Source organism: Acanthisitta chloris, unplaced genomic scaffold (genome assembly GCF_000695815.1).
Source record: "Acanthisitta chloris isolate BGI_N310 unplaced genomic scaffold, ASM69581v1 scaffold29541, whole genome shotgun sequence".
Taxonomy (NCBI): domain Eukaryota; kingdom Metazoa; phylum Chordata; class Aves; order Passeriformes; family Acanthisittidae; genus Acanthisitta; species Acanthisitta chloris.
In genome coordinates this window covers 1-19,692 of record NW_008655877.1, presented here as the reverse complement: position 1 = coordinate 19,692, position 19,692 = coordinate 1, and the positions used below count along the sequence as shown (strand labels likewise).

General features: G+C 41.1%; 2 protein-coding genes across 2 annotated transcripts; one reads left to right on the top strand and one right to left on the bottom strand.

Moving 5' to 3' along the window:
• Window positions 1-1,552: 1,552 nt before the first annotated feature.
• Window positions 1,553-6,382, top strand: ARF4 (ADP-ribosylation factor 4; the record flags this gene model as incomplete). Its single annotated transcript, XM_009084114.1, has 5 exons — window positions 1,553-1,646; window positions 2,132-2,241; window positions 3,531-3,602; window positions 4,106-4,231; window positions 5,104-6,382. Coding segments are annotated over 5 exons (489 nt in total), but the record flags the coding sequence as incomplete, so codon positions are not given.
• A 10,460-nt stretch (window positions 6,383-16,842) lies between these two features.
• Window positions 16,843-19,684, bottom strand: PDE12 (phosphodiesterase 12; the record flags this gene model as incomplete). Its single annotated transcript, XM_009084112.1, has 3 exons — window positions 16,843-17,355; window positions 18,053-18,131; window positions 19,199-19,684. Coding segments are annotated over 3 exons (1,008 nt in total), but the record flags the coding sequence as incomplete, so codon positions are not given.
• Between the last annotated feature and the right edge of the window lie 8 nt (window positions 19,685-19,692).

Sequence of the window (19,692 nt, the reverse complement as noted above, 5' to 3'; positions counted from 1 at the left end):
CACTTAAACAATAGTGAACTTCAAACCATTAAATTTTTATTTGAGCATTTTGAGAGTTTATTACTCCTCTAGGAGCTTTGGGTTTGATGGTAGATTCCCACCCACCCCTTCCTTCATGCTTTCACAACATTGACAATTAGAACAACTCTTCTTTCTACTTGCAATGACATTACCAGAGAAACTGCATTGACATGTTTGATCCTGTTCACGCTATCAGGATATAGGACAATTATAGATAGGCTTCTTGAATTAGTTTCCTGTGACAGCAGTTTGTGGCTTGAGAAGGAGGAGCCTTTTTGAGAGTTTGGTTTCATTCTGAATGTGTAGGTAATTTTGAATTCCATTTTCTTGCGATGCTAAGGAAACAGTCAAGTCATCAAACCACTTAATGCTTAATATATTGCAGTTGACAAGTGGGAAATAAACTCAGAACACTTAAGAATGTGTCTTATTCTTATCAAACAAGGATAACATTTGGTTTCTGGTGAAAGTATTTAATTAATTCTTTAATGGGATATTTTTGATTGGGCAAAATTTCATTGACTGTTTTAAGTTTCACGAATTGACATATTGTTCAAACTGTTACTGTGGTGTTTAGTACCTGCTGTTTATGTAGGTGCTCATGTTCTAGGTATTGGATTTGAACATGAAATCTATTTTGAGTTGCACTTAGGTGTTCTGCAATGCATAACAGTAAGCAATGGCACAAACAGTTTAGAAGATTACAGAGTGTGTTTGCAGTCTTAGTGGTACGTCTCAAAGATGTCTTTGAGGCTTCCTTTTATTTCACTTTTTTTCAAGGATCACATATTTACTACATAGGTTACATTGGAAAACAGCAAACTTGAGTTTTGTTGTAGAAACAGAAGAGCAAATTTAAGTGCAGAAGATCTTCTGTAAAGACCTGAAGTGGAGACTCCTAGTGGAGCATCCTAGTGGATCTTAATGCATAGAAGTGATATCCTGAAGGGTTCCAGCCCTTGGGGTGTATGTGGAGCAATGACAAGACTTTCCTAATATATGTGGTTTTGTCAGTGCTAAACAAGTGTTTTAGGACTGGGATGAGACACTCGAGTGAGGGACACAGAGGTGTCTTCCATTGTGATCCAGGTGCCTGTGAAACTGACCTTCCCTGTAGGCTGAGGCCTTCCCCAGCTTGTGTGCAGAGTAGCAAATGTGTGATCAGTTGGAGACTATGTGTTGCTTCTAGAATGTTGCTAGGCATTTCAAATCATCCTGACTTACACAGAAGAAACCTCCTAAGTGAATGATAAAGCTTAACTAAGTAACCCAAATACTAAGGAAGATGACTAGCCACTTGTGAGCTTTGTGAATGGAAGTGCCTTATTAAGCTTGTTTTCTTCGTGGCTTGTTCTCTCTCCTTGTGTTGGGTAGAGGAGATAGGGAAAAACATACAGTAGTTTATGAACCTTGATTTAAGAGTGTTTAAAAAATTGTTCTCAGAAAAAACCCCAACTAATACTCTGCATGTAAAATGGCACGTTTTTCAATCAGCAGGTTGTAGTTCATATCATGAACTAAATCAATTTTTCTCTTCCTCCTAGTTGGTTTGGATGCTGCTGGTAAGACAACCATTCTTTATAAACTGAAGCTAGGAGAAATTGTCACCACAATTCCCACTATTGGTAAGATCACCAATTTTTATGTCTTCGTTCTTGTTACTCTGATTTTCTGTTGTAGAGCAGACATCTTAGGGCTTCTGAGGAGTGTAGGAATTTGCCTTCTTTGCTGTTAGAATGAGAATTAAGCCAAACATGGGCTGTCTGGTACTGCCATAACTTAACTGTGTCAGACCAAAGATACACCTAGACCAGAATCCTCTGACAGTGGCCAGTAGCAGATGCTTCCAGGTATGTAGCAGTACTTCCCCAAACACCATGAGCCTCACAGCTTGTGGATGAAAGGTTTGCTGAGCCACTTGGACTTGGATTAAAGTGATTAATTTTTTTACATCAATTTTCTTCTTGTTCTACTAATTCAGTTCTGATAAGCCATTTTATACATATTTGGAAGAGGTATAACTTAGGAAGTGTCCATCATTAACATGGTTAGAATTATGTTTCAACACTAGCATGAACTATTTCTAATTATTTAACTCTTTCGTTTTTAGGTTTTAATGTGGAGACAGTAGAATATAAAAACATCTGTTTCACAGTTTGGGATGTTGGTGGTCAAGATAAAATTAGACCTCTTTGGAGGCATTATTTCCAAAACACACAGGTAAGACTTCTCAGATACCTGATTTGTGGAGCCTCTTTGTGCTCTGTAGAGCAGACATGGAAAGTTGTTTTCTTTCTTTCAGAAAGGCTCTGTACTCCTTCCTGCAAATTCTGAGGGTACACAGATTTTGTTCTAGTTACCCTGAAGGCTTCAATTCTAGTTGTGAGTGAGTGTAGCCTGGCAAGGATCAAGTCCTTTAGGATCTACCAGTGTTCCATTATGTGCCAGTGCAACTGGTTTGTTGTGAGGAACTCAGCAACTTTGCTGTCTCCATGCCTGGATGTGTTTGAACTGGTACTGGCTTATACATAAAACATGTTACTGTTTAAACACCTTTCTACATACTCTTTCTTTAATAACCAGCCTTAAAATACACAGCTTTTACTGTGCTAAATCAGCATGTTTAGTAAGCTGAGTATCTAAAATATGTAAAAGATCTTGTTACCAACTGATCAGAAAGTGTCAGATTCATGTGGTGACTGCTGACAGTCTTGGTGACATAAATGAGATTCTTTCCTTTGGTTCACAAGCAGTAAGGTAAGTTATTCATTGGTATCAGGAAACTTTGGAGTGGGTTTGGGCTTTTTTTTGCTGTGTTGAATTGTTTCCAGGAAACTTTTGTGCAGCATGATGCATGTAATTGGTGTAGAAAAATAAGGGAGATCTGGATTGACAAAAAGGAGTTACCAACATACGGTTGTGAGTAGAGGAATACTTAATTTCAGTTCCTTATTCAATCCTGTTACTAAATATTTTTGAAAGATACTTCTCTTTTCTGAAAGAGAATGATAAAAGTAAGGTTTTCACACTGAAATTTGAAGAGTAAATAGTGTGCAAAAAGGAGGACACTTGAATTACAGAGATGCCATTAGAAATACTGTTTGGTACAAACTTCTTAAATTCAGGCTTTACCTGAAGGCTGTGGAGTTTTTAGGTGAAATATGAGATGGTGAAGCACTTGTGATTCTGGATACGATCAGTGAAAAGGAAGGAGGGAGAGTTAGCTGCTGAAAGTATGCTGTGTTGGGTTTTTGTTCCTTTACAAACTAACGAATCCTACACTAATCTGTAAACCAACGTTTGTGTAACTTGGCCTAGCTTTATTTTGCAGTCAAAACTTAGTGTGTACTTAGTTGTTCAGATACATCTTGCGTTGCTTAAACAAATTTCTATCAAATTTGCTTACCTAAGAGAGGGGACAATCACAATATTCACTTGAGTATTTTGGAGGTTTTAAAGTAGTACTACGCATTTACGTTGGTTTTTCAAAAATGCTTAACTTCCTACAGGGCCTCATTTTTGTGGTAGACAGCAATGACAGAGAGAGAATCCAGGAAGCAGCAGAAGAGCTGCAGAAAATGGTAAATATCACTATCTTCTGAAGTATCATTGTTAGACTTACTTGCCATATTTTTGGATGTTCATCAGCTTCCCTAAGAGATTTGGGATTTTATAATTTTAGGGAGTTTGTACAGTGCATATTTTATTCACCTGCTAATTCTGGGTCACATGGTGCACCGAGCTGTAACTTCAACTCTGTAGAGAGCTAGTAATGTGTCAGAACATTCCTTTGCTTCATAGAGCCTTAATGGAAATGCAGCAGATAAAGAGTTTTGGAAAAACAAATCGGTGCTAAAGAATTTCTGCAGCAAGGTGCCCACACACTTAACTGAATGAAAGATTGTTTCCTTGATTGTAGGAGAAGTTCCTTTAGGTACCAATTAAATTTCACTGAATACTTACTAGTGAATTCAGGAGCAAGAATGAAAGTTTTTATGATCCTTAAATCAGTGTTTAGACTTCTTTAGTGTTTGTTGAAGTACTTAACTGAGGTAATTTAATAACATGACTGTTTCTCTGTTAGCTTCAGGAGGATGAGCTGCGAGATGCAGTGCTGCTTCTGTTTGCAAACAAACAGGATCTGCCAAATGCTATGGCAATCAGTGAAATGACAGATAAACTAGGTCTTCAGTCTCTGCGTAACAGAACTGTAAGTGCTAAATTTCCTGGTTTCCTGAACTCTTGCCTTCCTCTGTTATATATCATAAATATACATTTTCCTTTAAAGGAAAGGGATGTTTTCACCTCTTCCTGTAGACAGATGCACATACCTGTTACTAAACTCTATAGTGCACAGTTTAAGTTCCTTGTTCAAAAGAAGTGATTTAGAAGTGTAATCCAGTGCTTATAGCTGTTGCAGGTGTTTCATTTCTCACCTTTTCCTGAGAACACATAAATACTCTAGTCTGTCACTGAACTATGGCTGTCAGCCAACCTTGGACAAAGGATGTGGTGGGCTTTCCTGGTTTCACAGTATTTGTTATTCTGGGGGAGCAAATACATTTTGCATTCTCACCTCTGCAAAGATTGGAGAAGGTTAGGTATCTTCAAGTGTCAGATTCCACCTTTGAGAGACAGGGTTGCTTCACAGACACCACCTCCCATTCTGTAGTGCTCATTTACTCTCTGTGTGTTGACACACTGAGATCATGTCCGTATAAGGTGTTTTAGAGGTCCGATAATTTAGATGATTCCATTTCCTGAGGGGCAGAATCTTTCAGAGACAAGAAACTTAGAGTTCAGCATAGAAACCAAATGCAAGTTGTGTGTTTGTTTCTTGATGCCCTAAACTGTGTTGTAGCATTTCTTAGGCCAGCACTCAAATCTCTGGGTAATGTCTGAACCCCATTGACTCTGTATGTACTTTTCCAAACTTAAAACTTCCTTCTGTTCAATACTGACTCTACTTGCAGCACAAAACAGTGTTTAAAGAACACTATTTGAGTGTCACAAACTGTCATAACTTAGCCTGCATGTTGTCAGCTTTTAAATTTGATTTTTGTTTGTGTTCTCCATTAACAGTGGTATGTCCAGGCTACCTGTGCTACACAAGGAACTGGTCTGTATGAGGGACTTGACTGGCTGTCAAATGAACTCTCAAAACGCTAACTCCAACTGGATGACTCTTTCACCAGGGACATGTTTGATATAAGTGGTCTAGGCTTGTTACAACAAAATTAGTTTGCATCTTGGTTATTACAGTATCTGGAACTGATATTTGGGCAAGATATTACAGCATTTCAACTTATTTTGTTGCCAATTCTTGTTTACCGAGCTACATGTTGCAGAGGTAGCAATATGCTTGGGTAAAAATCTCCTTAACTTGGAAAAAGTGTATCTTCTGATTTTATTCCCCTTGTTAGCCTAAATGCCTGAATATAGTTATTGTGACATCTTTAAGATCTGTTTCGAATACTCTTCTGAGCCCAAATAAATTAATGTTTTAATTTTTTTTCCTCCCTGCTACTTTTAGTTCCCTGATGCCCTGTTTCATTCCTCAGACAGTCTGCTGATCTAAAAATGTAGCATTCCGTATGTATTTATTTCTCTCCCTTGCCAAAAAGATTCCTAAAACTGCTTGTTCCAGCCAAGGAAATGCTCTAAAACACTATACAAATCTACTGCACTGAGGAACATTTTATTAATCCTTGGGTTCTGTCAGCCCAACTTGCCTTTGTGTGAATTGGATTCGATGGGTAGAATAGTTCTGTGCTGGTTGCGAAGAGCTCATGTCGAGGTTGTTTTTAATATTCAGCAGATTGTCTTCCTTTATATTGTATCTTTTTTTTTATGTTGCATGTTGCTTTTTGGTATCAGCCTGACTATTTTTGCCCAGTGTATAATAGTTCTGCTGAAGTTTTACTGTTTGTTGGTGAACATATCTTCATAAAGAAATTTTGGAAAATTCATCAAACTCAATGGATTAGTTTCTTCATAACCCACTTGGAATTATTCCTAATAAAATGATAAAATGTATAGTTCTGTGTATGCTCTTCTTGATTACTGAAGTAGTTGAATGCAAATGAGCACTTATTCTTTTTCCATATACTGAGCTTTCCTGCAGCTTGAATATGAACATCAGTGTCAGATTTTCCCTTGTTTGGAGCTGTGTAGAGTGGGACATGGATTGGGGACAACCAAGTTGTATACAGTGCAGTAGAGTAGCTGTCATTGGGACTTACATAATTCTGTAAGTGTCTTTTGAAGTTGTAAATCTAAAATTCCTTTTAAGATGTCCAGATATGAAAATACTAACACTTAAAAAATTGTAATAAAACAAATACCAACTGCCTGAAAAGCATGCATGTCTGTTTCATAGTTGTATCTACGTGTGAAAACCACCCTGGGTTCTAGCAGGACAGTCACATATTGTGTTGGTGACTAGCTGGGAGGCTGATTTGAACACTTGTACAGGGATTTAGTCAGTATATTAATGGTGTTAATCACCCCCAAAATATCATCTCTATGCAGCTGCTGCTGACTGCTAACCTATTTCTGCCCCCTTATACCTCAGTAGTTCAAAAGACTGAAATTAATGTGTTCTGAGGCTGCTACTAATGGTTAGTTTAAAATCTAGTCCTCTGTTGCCTGTCTGCTGTATGGAGGCACATACTGCTCAGTCCTCTGACTGCCAAGTGCTGTGCTGTTGATTGGATGTCTCTAGGAACCCAAAGCATGATTCCACTGTGGTTTCAGGCGGAGCACTTCTCATTTTCCACCCAGGTCTGGTTACCCTTGCTACAAGAAATCCCAGTGACAAGGTCAGGTAAACTCATGCTAGTTTAGGTTCAGAGCACCTTCCAAGGCAGTTTCTGCTGTAAGTCAGTGTAACTGAGGAATTGCTGTGAACACAACTAACCAGAGAAAACACCAGAGGTTTTGAATACTGTTGTTACCTGCCTTCAATGTGTAATAGAATCCCAGGAGGCAGTGTAAGGTGAGAAGGGCTTTGCCTGCACCTCTAATGAATTGCTGATTACTTATTAACGAAAGTTGATATATCCATGCATTGGATCAGTAGCTGTTAATGTGCATATTTCTAGCAATGCAGTTCCTTGAATTAAACCCTGAAAGGAACACCTTGTCCAGGGGAGACCCCTTGTCTCGTAACAGGTTGTGTTTGTAGTCCCCATAGGTTAACATGAAGCAATGCTTGTGACGAAGTTAGAAGTAGATTTTTAAATGAAACAGATACTTAAAAACAAGTTTGGCCTCTTACCTCGATGGAAACTTTCTGCTTGGTAGAGATTTAATTACTTAAGTGAGTAAATACTCAGGTTTAGATGAGCTCTGTATAGCTACTCTGCTTTTGTGTTGCAGCATGTATGAGTTCATATTTCAGAGTCACCATGCTTGGGTTTCTGTATCAGTAGGTGTAATTCTGCTATAAAATGAATAACTTCCTAAAGTCAAAGTCAGAAAAAGGTGAAGATCTTGAACCTCGTTTAAGATTGATGGAGTCTGCATGAGGGGTTAAGGCTACAGCTTACACTGAAATGCAGGAAGACAAAATCAGTCGAATTCTTGCATGTAATTGAGTAGTCACTACTGTTAATCTGAGCATAGGGAAGAACTGAAGCAAGTACTTCAATCTTCCTGGGAATCGATAAGATCACATTTGACTTGTGTTACTAAAATATTTGCTTCTTGATACTTTGTAAGGTTGTAATCTTGGAAGCAAAGTCTCTTTTACACAGTTTATGCACATTGATGTTAAGCTATGAAAGGGACAAGATACTCTATGGGAGTCACATCACAATTGACAGAAGTGAGTAGACTTCCCCTTAGGTTGTTATGCTCACATCAGCTGTTCTCAATTCTCTCCCCATTTTCAAGGTGCACTCTAGACTATGTATTCTTGGTTCTAACCAGCAGTCTGGGGGTTGGTGCATGTGCTTAGAAAGCTGCTGTGGGAAGGTGGAGGTGTGGGCTGAGACCTTGGGGGCTTGCTTTTTCCTCTAGTTTTAGTGCTACTAGTATGTGTCTGTTTGTACAGGGCCAAACTTAGTCCTCATGAGTTCCTTTAAATGCTGCTGTCTCTCTTTTAGCACCAGGATCACATGCTGCGTTGAAATCCGTATCACAGTCCACTGATGTGGCTATCCATCAGTAAATTCATTAGCTGTGGCAGTGACACTTTCTTAACTGACTAAAACAGCAACTCATGTGCTGCTCTTCTCACCTGAAGACAGTGGATGACATGGATTGTCATTTAAGGCATTGTGGGTAGGTCAAAATACTTGTTTTTTTCATTTTGGCATTCTTTAAAATCATTGTTTTCTGGCTAAAGTAGTTGTAACAGTGACCCAGACCTGCTGTGTATTTGTAACAACAGATCCACAGGCAGATGAAATTCCCATCAAGATCCAATTTTGTTGTACCTGTTAAGTGCTTTGTTAGTCATTTCCCTATCAGAAGTCAATCTGAGCTCTAAAACACTGCACTGGAGGCAACAGAACACTTCAGGGCACTTACAGCAGGGGCCCAGCTGTGTACAGTGTGGGCTTGGGCTTTGCAGTGATGAGAATTCAGAGCCCAGTTTGCAGTCCCCTGCTAGTCTGAGAAATCTTTCGGCAATTTCAGTGCAATATGATGAAACCTTACAGCACCTTGTCCAAATATGTCTTTCCCACCCTTGTCAAGAATGGTATTGACAGGGGACTTGGAGTAAGACATTACATCCCATGTGCTGCTGTTGGACCTGCAAATAAAGGTGAGCTGCCAAAACTGAAACATTTCAGGCCTTTCCTCTTACTGGGTGGGAGTGAAAAGGCTTGAAACATTTTTTAATGCCAAGAATAGAAAAACAAGGCACCTACGCAATTAATCTGAGGTGTTGAAAGATCTGATGCCTTATCATTTTGGCTATTTTTCCCCTTGGTTTTGTGTACCATTTTTCTCCTCCCTTTTCTTCCTCCTTCTCTCAATCATACTTGGCATCACTGTTTGCATTATCGTGGTACATAAAGGCATTTTACTGAAGACTTGAATTATACCCTTCAAAAATAGCACTGACAAGAGATAACTGATGTGTAAGAATTGAAGTAGTCACAGGTGGCTAAGAGACCCTTTTGTCTGGAATGGGTATGGTCAAGGGAAAAAATAACACAATTTCCAAGTTGTCAGACCAGTCTGAAGGATCTGGCAGAACATGGTTGGGTTTGTACATATCAAACAGGGAAGTAAACATTTCACAATAACCAGAGCCTAAAAACTAGCCAAGTCTGTTACTTCAGGTCAGTGTTTCAGTGCCCTTAGCTTCTGTAATGTTCTTGTGAGTGACAAGTTTGTCCACAGCAGGAGTGCAGAGGCCCAGAAAAACTGACTTTAGTCACAGGGTGGGTTAAACTTATGACTGGGAATGGTCATCTTAGGACTCTACTTGCTTTTGCAGAGTGTAAGAAAAAACAGTCATTGGAGAATTTGGATAGGGAAAAGCATAGTAGAGAAAACAAGATCGGAGAGAGGAAATAGAAGGGAGGAAAGCATCTGTATTATTACTGTTACTGAAAATTGAGCAGCTGCAGAAGCAGTTGCAGGAAGAAAAAGAGAAAAAAAACAAAACCTGGAAGAAAAGGTAGAGGTGATGTTTGAGCAAGCTGCCAATTCACCCAGCACCGTCCAGATTTTGGTTCAGGTGGCTGCTTTGCAAGAGCTTCATTCTGGCCACAAGCCAGGTGTGGCAAGCAGGTGGAATCCCAGTGCATGCATAATAATGGCCCAAACATTAGGATTCCAGTTGGTTCTCATCGGCCATTAATAAAATTCCTAATAGATGCAGGAGCACAGCATTCCATGCTAACGCAGCAGGATGCCGAGGTGCTGAGTGTGAGTCCTGACAGCAAAGAGTTAAAATCACTGGGTAAACTGAGCAAGTGTTACCTGTTGAGCTGCTGAGGTCAATTTATGGCTCCTGGGTGAGATGGTATTAAAGTTCTTACTGAAAACATTTTGGGTTTGGATGCTCTCAGCTGTGGAACCTGGTGCCTGCTGGGTGGCAGTGTGTGTTCCTTCTGTTTGAGCATCAACCCAAACCCTAAAAGCAATCCAGAGTTTGCAGTGTGCTTTGATCCACGTGGCACTTGCACTCCCTGATTCAAGGATTGCCAGTATATCACAGTGCTGGATTTTTGCTGTGATGGTAGGTGGAATTTCTGAAGTTCTGGCCAGTCTGATTCCACTAACAGCTGTGATACCCAGTACTGCAAACCTGACAGCCACAATGCAAGCTCCTCGTGCTTGGGCACTGACAGGATGGTAAGAAAAGACAGGATTTGGAGAAAAGAGGTATTATCACTCACATCCCAGTTCTAATTCTCCTCTCTGGCTGGTGAAAGAGACAAAGAGTCTTGGCTCATGGCTTATTACAGGCAATTGAACGCAATACTGTGCCTTTAGCAGCTGCTGTGCTGTTTTCCAGAACTGGTAATTCAGAGTCAGAGAGTGTCCCACTCGTGGATAGCAGCTCTAGCTGCAGGAGAAGCCATGGAAAGGTGGGGGAAGCAGCAATGGCACTGCAGCAAGCACTTCGTGAATGAGAAGTTGAGATTCCTCCTGAGGAATGTCAAGGCCAAACTGGCCCTGACAGGCTAAAGAGATCATTGCTCTTCAGCTCAACTGCATTTAAAGAGACAGAACAGAGGTATTCTGAGTGGGAAAAAGCACTTTTTTCATTAGCCCAAGCTGTTAAACTACTTGAGTCACTAAGGGGTAACCTGTCCAGACAAACCCCACTGAGACTTGTATTGGTTTCTCTTCCCAGGAATGATGCCAACACACCCGCACTGATGATCAGACCATTGAAGGATTGCTTATTCTTGTAGCAGCAATCCTTGCCAGCATGAACCAGCAGTTCACACATCAACAAGCTCAACCCACAGGGTGGAGTCCCTCACTTGGTTATTTATGCTAATCAGTGTGATAACTATAGTACATTCTGCACCACAGAGGCCTCTCAGGTGTGGGTGCAATTTACTGTGGCAGCAATTATAAAAGAAGGAGATGAAAGAAATTTGCCCACTGAAACCTATAAGGTAACCTGTGATAATGCGACGAAGTTTGAAAGTTAATTTAACTTATGACCCCACAAATGGCAAAGCCACAGTTTTTGTTTTAACAATACACAGTGCTTTGGTATACACTATATCCCCAATCATTGTGTCAGGATTAAATCACAATGGAGCTGTACTCCTGGAGCATGGGCCTGATGGAATGGATGTGCCTGTATGAGAACCTCTTGGGATTTTGTACTTGTAGACAACTTTGTTGAAGATACAAGTCATCATACTAATATTTGTGCCTGTGACTTTGTTGAAATCAAGGCTTGTGATTTTAATTATTCAGCTCCAGTTACCTCCTACCCATTGCTGTAATCTGACTACACCCTGATCCCAGCCTTACAGCCTGTTCCCTTTGGTATGAACCTTGCACTGATAAGAAAGCTGCTATTGAAGCAAGCAGAGACAGTGGACAAAAGACTTTGATTACTGGTCATCACAATGTGGAAGCAATCCACCAAGTGATGGAACGAGTGAAGAAAGTTGGGGATCACTGTTGGTGGGACATTTTAATTGGGTGGTTGCCAACAGCAATGGGGAATTCATACAAAATGTTGCACAATGTCATTGTTCTTTTATTATTAACTTTTGGCGTTTTTGTTTTGGTAATCAGATTGTACGTTAAGGTGTGGAGAATTATAGAGAGAATATCCCCAAAGCTTAGAGATAGCTTATCAAATGCATTTGTCTCTCTCTAATTTTCCCTTTTCCAGGAATCACCAAGTCCTTGTTGATGTTTGAGCCATGGAGTGGAGTGTGGAGGCCCCATTAAAAATGACTGTAGTCGCAGGGTGGATTGTAGTGGTGCATCCCCACCCCCCTCCAGGCTGCACTGTGATCTAGGAAATGCTCATTAGGCCTCAGCCTTGACAAGCTGCACCTGGACTAGGCCCTTCTTGAGCTTATTAGAACACTGTCTGTTCCCAGGAACTAGCACTGTCTAATGAACTCCTGGTTTTAAACAAACAGCCTTGGAAACCTATTGTCCTTGCCTGCATAACAACACAAATGGATTAATATTTTGTTATTGACTGAAACCTATTGTTTTGAGACCCTTTTGAGCTCTCAGTTCCCACAGGATAAGGGGCTGATGTGTATGTCTCAAACACCAATAACCAGATGACTGTGGAGCCAAACAAGGACTGTTGGTATTAATACACCATGAGAAAGAACAAGATTTGTCTGGAGAAGGGAGGCCATGCAGAGATAGAGCAGAGAAACCTATCCATAAAATGGTACTCCCCCAAGCCCATGGCATGGCTCCTTATCAGCTGGGTCGGGGCTGAAGCCAGGATCGACATCCCATCAGTCAGATCAGTGCTGGAATCAGAACTGGTGATCTCTTTTTTTGTCTCTCTTTTCCTCTTCTTTTCTTTCTCTTACCATTTTTCTTTTTGTCTTTTCCTTTCTGCCTTTCTGAAATGCATCTCAATTTCTCTCTTCTCTTTCACCCTACCCCTTTATCCAAAACCCACTGCCATGTGCTAAATACCAGTTTCCATGGCAAGTGTGTAATTTACTAGTAAAACTTGAGGGTTGTTTGTGGACCTCTGACTGTCATTTCTTTTGATCATGAGCATTTACGAATCTTAGGAGCTTCCTTCCCCTTGAGGATGTGTCGCTGCAAGGAGTCAGTGTGAAAGAAGAAACTCCTCCTTCCTGAAAGGCAGGAGCAGTGCTGTCTCTCTTGAGTTTAATGTATCAGAGTTGGGAAATTTGAGTAGAAAGCAAAGTGAGATTTTCCTTTTTCCTTAATGACTGGTCTGGGTGAGTAAAAAACCTCAACAAACAGAAACAAAACCCTCACATTTATAAAACTGAGAAGAGAATCCTACCCTATTTTTTGATGTGAAGGACATGAGCATTCCAATTGCTGGAAGAGGAACAAATACAGGTGAGTTTAGCTTTATGAAATAAAATGGACAAAAGCTCGATGGGGCTGCTACAAATCTGGGATCTGGAAGTGATGTAGAGAGGAAGAATTAATTGCTGGGCAAGGTCCAGATGTGTAGGGGGAGCTAAAATGGGAGTTAAAATCACCATATGTGCAGTAGGAAGCACCATATGTTACCTTACACAGATGTGAGCACAGCGTGGGGCTCTGGGCCCAAGGTGTGCCTAAGGGTTGCCTTTCACCCTGAAAAAGCTCACGATTCTTTTGAATTGTGATTTTCCTAACCTAGACTCTGGCACTGCATTCTCACTCCAGGAATGTCTGACTGGTTCCTGACACGTTGCTGCTATTGGCAGTCAGAGTTTGCTGCTGCAAATCAGACAGGGGATACTGGGACTGGAGCATCTCCAGTACATGCGGCTGAATTTCCTCCTGAAGATGGTAAAGGATTATCTGCCATGTGCAAGGGCCATCAAATTTTACTAGGCCTGTTCCAGTACTGTGTTTGTTCCTCACCACTTGCTTCCTGCAGATTCCACTTTGCCTGTGTGCTCCCTCTCTGTGGTCTGCAAGGAGACAGAGGCAGCAGCCCAAGGCACAGAAGCACAGGGAGCAGGAAGGACCTGCTGTTTCTCAGAAAGGAGGTAGAGTACCAGGCCAAGTCTGTACCCTGAGCAGCTCCATCTTCTGGTTCCAAGGACAAGTTACAGATTTTTACTGTTGGGTTTGGGAAAGGCCAAGTAACCCAGTTGTAATGGATAGGTACTTAGAAAGGAGGAAAAAAATGTTTTTTCCAAGTTATAAGGGGAGCTCAGTTAGCCTATGTAATATAATTTAACTTCCAAACTTCACAATTGCAACCTTACTATTCTAAGTGGCTGAGACATTTCTCTTGCCAGCCTACAATCCTGCATTACTCACTGGAGTTTATTTTTCCTCTCAGTTTTTTTCCAAGCTGGCAAATTGTAGAAGGCCTCTGACTCAGCTGTAGTGCATTGTCAGTGTTTTCTCTGGTGTTCATACTTAATTTTCTTCTTTAACAGATCTTCCAATTAATTCTTCTGCCCTTTAAGATGCCATATACTTGCAAATGTTATGTCTCCATGTGTAAGCTTTCCCTCATTTACTAAACTAGTAAATATTTTTTGCCCGAACAGAAGGTTTACAGCCTCCATTCTTTTGCAAGATTTTCTCCTCACTCCTCTGTCTTGAAGTTTAGTTATGAATCACTGATATTTTTATTATCAGCTTTGTAGTCTGGAAGAGTACAGACATCACCTTCAACTCTTATGCAGGACTGAATTACACTTTACTTCCTAATTAGACTTCCAAAAGAACAGTGACTGACCCAGGACCCACCCAGGGCATTTAAGGTCTGATTTCACAGGGTGAATGTACTGTCCATCACTCTGTTGCAATGATCCAACATTCATTGCCACTTTTATTGCCACATTCCATTTTGCTTCCCTTTTTTATCCAAAGGCCCTTAGCTACCATTTGGTTTAGCTACAGCGCTGACTTAGCCAAACCAGAAATCTGAGGGTTTATATATAAGCCTGGCAAAGCTGTTGGAATAAATGAAAGCCCTTTGATCAGGGTCTTGTGTTTTGTGGTGGAGCTGCTTAAGCAGTTGGAAGTCTTGCTTCAGGCCTTGACCACCTATTCCCACCTCTGAGCCTGTACCTTGTTTTGGGCACAAAAGGCTCTAGGGTGAATCAGCTCAGGATATAATGACCCACTAAAATGATAATACATTCAAGAGAACTAAAGGCCCTGTATTTTTAGCTGCATCCCTTCCCTATTTTAGTTTGCTGTAGCATGAGCAGGAACAAGGAGCCAGAATTCACAGGTGGCAGAGCAGGATCAGATAAGAAAGTTCGAGATGGGAAGAGGGAAGGTTAACTGCTTGTGTTGCTGAAGAAAGCTACTTGCAGAGGACATTTACAGGAGCTCTGCAGTGACACAGGCTTTGACAGACTTACACATGAGTGGAATTTGTCCATTTCCCTTTACCTGAGTGCAGAATTGGTAACAAAATACTGGATGGTTCATGAGATTTGTCTTCCCATGTCATGTTGTTTAAGACATGTTTGGAGATTTATTGGCCTGCATCTTTTTAGCCTTGTGCGACCTCAGAAGCTAAACCTGCCTGTGGCTTTACTAGTGCAGTTTTCATCAGCATCAACATGTTAGATGCCCAGATACTCCACTAGCAAAAACCAGTAGTAATTTTATTGGAAATAACACAGAAAAGACTGAAGAGCAGGTAGTTACAACCTTCTGCAAAGCACTGCCCTTCACAGCATAGCAAGTGCTATGGGAAGACACAGCACCAACAACCCTCAGCAATATGCTACTTGAAAGTGACTGGTTTTAGTAGTATATGCACAGTTGAGTGAATCCCAGCTACCACCTATAGTCCACCAAAAATGCAGCTGAGGTGAGCAGCTGTGTAAGTTGGGCCTGTCAGAGTTAAGAAGCTTTTGGACAATGCTCTCAGGCACATGGTGTGTTCTTGGGGCTGTCCTGTGCAGGGCTAGGAGTTGAACTCAATTATTCTTGTGAGGCCCTGCCAACTCAGGATATCCTACAGCCCTATAGGGTATACAGCTTTTATCAACCTGGGCAGACTTGTTTTGCCATGAAAGACACCAGTAACTAGAAAAAAAAAAAATCAACTGACAACAGTGACAGACCATTGAGAATGGAACTTTATTAGGTGAAAGAGGCAGATAGACACCAGTAACTAGAAAATCCTCTGAAATTATTTCCAAATCCTCTTTGTTTCATATGGACTAATGATGCAGGGCAAGAAGCTTGTCAAATGACTGAACCCCTTGCAACACATTCAATAAAGGTATGGATAAAATACCTTTCCCCACATCCAAATTCTCCTACACAATAGGGAACACTAGGCTATTTCTAGAAGGGAAAAAAATCAGGTAAACACTTAAAAATTCAGGTTGTCTTTGTATGCAAGAGAGGAACAAAACAGAACCATTGTGATAAGGATCTGCAAGTCACTTGTGTTTCTTTTGAAAGATTTAGGCACAGAAAGGTAATGCACCACACCAACTCTTCCATACCTCCCCCCACCTGAAACAGACGATACCTATACCAACTCCCTCCCACCCAAAGCTGTCTTAAACTCCAACATTTCTTTTATTATCGATGACTCCAAACAACAGAAGGAACAGGTGTTCCAAGCAGATGCTACCTACGCGTGCAGTCCAGTTTCACCAGGTGCCAATGTTTCCCTCATTGCCCACGTTACATGGGCAAGCAAACTGCTTCAAATCAGTTATAACCTTGAACTCAATAGAAAGTCTAATCACTGATAATTGAGAGTATCTTTACAGAAGGTGGTAGGTACAAGCACATTGTTCATGCCACTTATTAAGCTGGGATATGGTATTGGCAAGTGAACAAGACAATTTCTGAACTGATTTTTAAAACATTGTCATGATGTTAATTAGAGTGAGGTTGAATCAACTAAATCCACTTAGGTTTAGGTTCTGTGGTTGGTTTTGAATTAAGCAGGGTCCAATTTGTACATTGTCTTGCATTTAATTCGTATTTTTTAACAAAATAATTCTTAATCCTTTAAAAACACCAATAAAAAGGTATATGATAGTCCAATTTTCAAAACCCTGTCTTAAATAGATGTTTTCCTTTTAGCATATAAAAAAGGGGAAAATAGTCATGCAAATATCCTGATTCATGTGATAATCTTCAGTAGAACCATTAAACACATGAACTTCTCAGTAAGAGTTCTGGCCTTCCTTTCAGTAGCATACAGGTCAGGGAGCAACCTTAGTTTCCCAGCAGTACATGAAACTTCTTGCTTGAAAACTCCCCAAAGCACCATGCCACAGCTGCTCTATTTCCACTTTAAGTCACATATTAGTGCTATATGATCAGAAGGATGTGAGACACTTGGCAAAGCCTGATGGGTTGTTACTTCTTCATGACTTGGCAATGGAATGACTTGTTCAACCTCTAGAGCATTTCTGTCAATGAAAATGTAGTCCAGACATCCATGAAACCCACCAACATAGTTTGTGTAAGCAGGTTCTCCACAAGCACTCAGCAGTTTGAAAGGATGGCTCAGAGACATACTGCACCTTTCTTCTTCCCCATTGGAGACCCAGTCCTCGTGATCCTCCGCAATGCCACCGCTGCTGATGAAGCTGTAAGTGCCTGATGATGGTGTGCTATTAAAATCTCCACAGAATATGACTGGCACACTGGGATACAAGTCACATGCAACGTGCTTGATGTGAGACAAGGCTACAGCAATTTGGATGAGCCTGATGTTCCCACCTAAGGATATATAAATTTATTACTTCAATACTCCACAAAAGCATTAGAGGAATTTTCCAAGTAGCCTATTTAAGTTATCAGTTATAGCTCCAAAACAGCAATCTTACATTTCAAAATAGTTTTCATAAATAAAGAAGCCTTTGAAGTTTGTGACTATGAAAGTTTTTGAGAGACAGACAATTAATTTAAACTCAGACATGGAAGAACTCTGAACCTTAAACACCCATATTACAGCAGCTTTCCATTTCATGACAATTATCCTAATAACGTTCCCAAAAGAAAACTAACTCAGAAGAGGAGACTGTCTTCTAAAAGCTTCCACAGCCCAATCTGGTTGCCCTTCTGGCAGTCCCCCAGTATAACTCCTTCAGGTACAACAGGACTGGGAAGCCTCAAGTATACACAAAGCGCTCTCTATTTTATGGTCTGCTCTTTGGGTGACTCGTGTGTAACGTGACTTGCCTTACTCTCAGCTGTATTCTCCTGACTCCCAGGTACTCTAGCATTTTGCTAGAGTGGATGGACAGACCTAAGAGCCTGGCTTCGTTCATCTACGTAAGAAGTCAGGCAGTAGACCCTGAGTTCCAGAAGAAACGGTTAGAGTTGAAAGAGAGAGGTGGCAAATCTATTCTCCTGAGAAAGGGCAAAAACCTTTACAAACCCAGTTATGCCACATACAGTAACATGCCAAAATTACCTTTGGGGTGCCAGTATAGGTGGGTATTTGCTACACAAAGCTTCCTGGAAGGATCAGTTGTAGACTGAAGAACCGAAACCTTCAAGAGAAAAAGCAGCTTTGGTTAAGTCTTAAATAGACAGGTTACAAGTGCAACAGTGAGCTTATACCTTTCTGGCAGTTCAGTTCAAAGGATCTGATGCTTGTAACAAAGAAATTCAACTTGGGAGCTGTACTTATCCTAAGTCATATAAGGCCTGAGAATCAGCCAAAATATTACCACTACATCCAGGTATTTGACAAATGTTCTTTTGACCCTAAGTGTCTGGTTTGGCCATATTTTTCCCTTCAATCCATTCCATGTTTTTTCACAAGATGTTGTTAATGCTTTAACTACTTCTTAACTACTTCTATTTTCTACTCACCATTCTCTCTGTGACAGAACTGGAGCCAAATCTCTGGATTTAGCAAGCAAATCATATACTTGCTAAAGTGAACATAAATTTAGAAGCTATTTCAGTTCTGAGGGAAATCCTGTTAGTCCCACTCAGTCCTGGAGTAGGAAACTTTTAGCAGTGTTTCTGAAATTCCTGGCACAGACCTCTATCTTATACACTCGGACTTGTACAACAGTTCTGCTGGCAGGCCCACTGGCATCAGCAAGGTGACAAATACATCCAACTTTATTTCTCTTCCTACTGTCACTTTCTGAAGTGCATTATTAAAGAAAGCTCAATTAACTTGTTTAAAACTGATTTATAAGATTCAAATGTCATAAAATACATATTCTGACATATAAGAGTAAGCAGTAAAAAACCTGGTAGCCAATACCACCAACCAGGAATTGCTGTTTGGCCCAGAATCTCAACAACTTTCATTTTAAAACCAAAAAAATAATACTGCCCTTTTTAACCAAATTTTGGTAATTCCATATATCCAGCTCAGTAAAGTCTCAGTGTTTTGTTCTTGTTCCTAAATTGCTCTTCTGCTCTATCCGTTACCACAGCTAACAGAGAACATACCAGTGATCCATGTTTCAGACTGTTAATCCCTCATCTCCTTTCTCCCACGGTTTGCAGCTCAACAAACCTGGCCTAGCTGCACCTGCCTGGAGACAGAGGGACGAGGAAGGGAGGGAGGAGGAAGAAGGCATGTCAAAGCTGATACCTGTAGCACAGATGACCTCTGCAGCACCTTCTCCTGCACCAAGGGGTACTTGGCCAGCTGCTCACACAGCTCCTTGTGCAGTGGCTCGGAGAGCAGGGCCTCGCTGAACACGATGTCGTGCTGGCTAAGGAGGCTGAACTTGTCCCTGCGGTAGAAGGTGGCCAGACCTTCGTGCTGCTTCTCCTTGATCTTGAACAGCCCTTCGAGTCCAAAGGCATCCAGGGCCGGGGCCAAGCTGTCCACGAAGACGGATTTGTCCACCTCTTGCAAGCAGATGAGGTCGGCGCTGTAGCCCGTCAGCTCCTTCTTGAGCAGGTTCTGGCGGTAGTCGATCTCCAGCGCGTAGGGAGCGCAGTAAGGGTAGAGCACGGTGCGGGAGAACTCCGTCTGGGCGTAGGTATCGGCCAGGATGTTGTAGGAGACGACGCGGATGGAACCGCGGCCGCAGACCTTCTTGGTGTAGAGGTGCCGCGCGTCGAAGGTGCAGGCGCCGG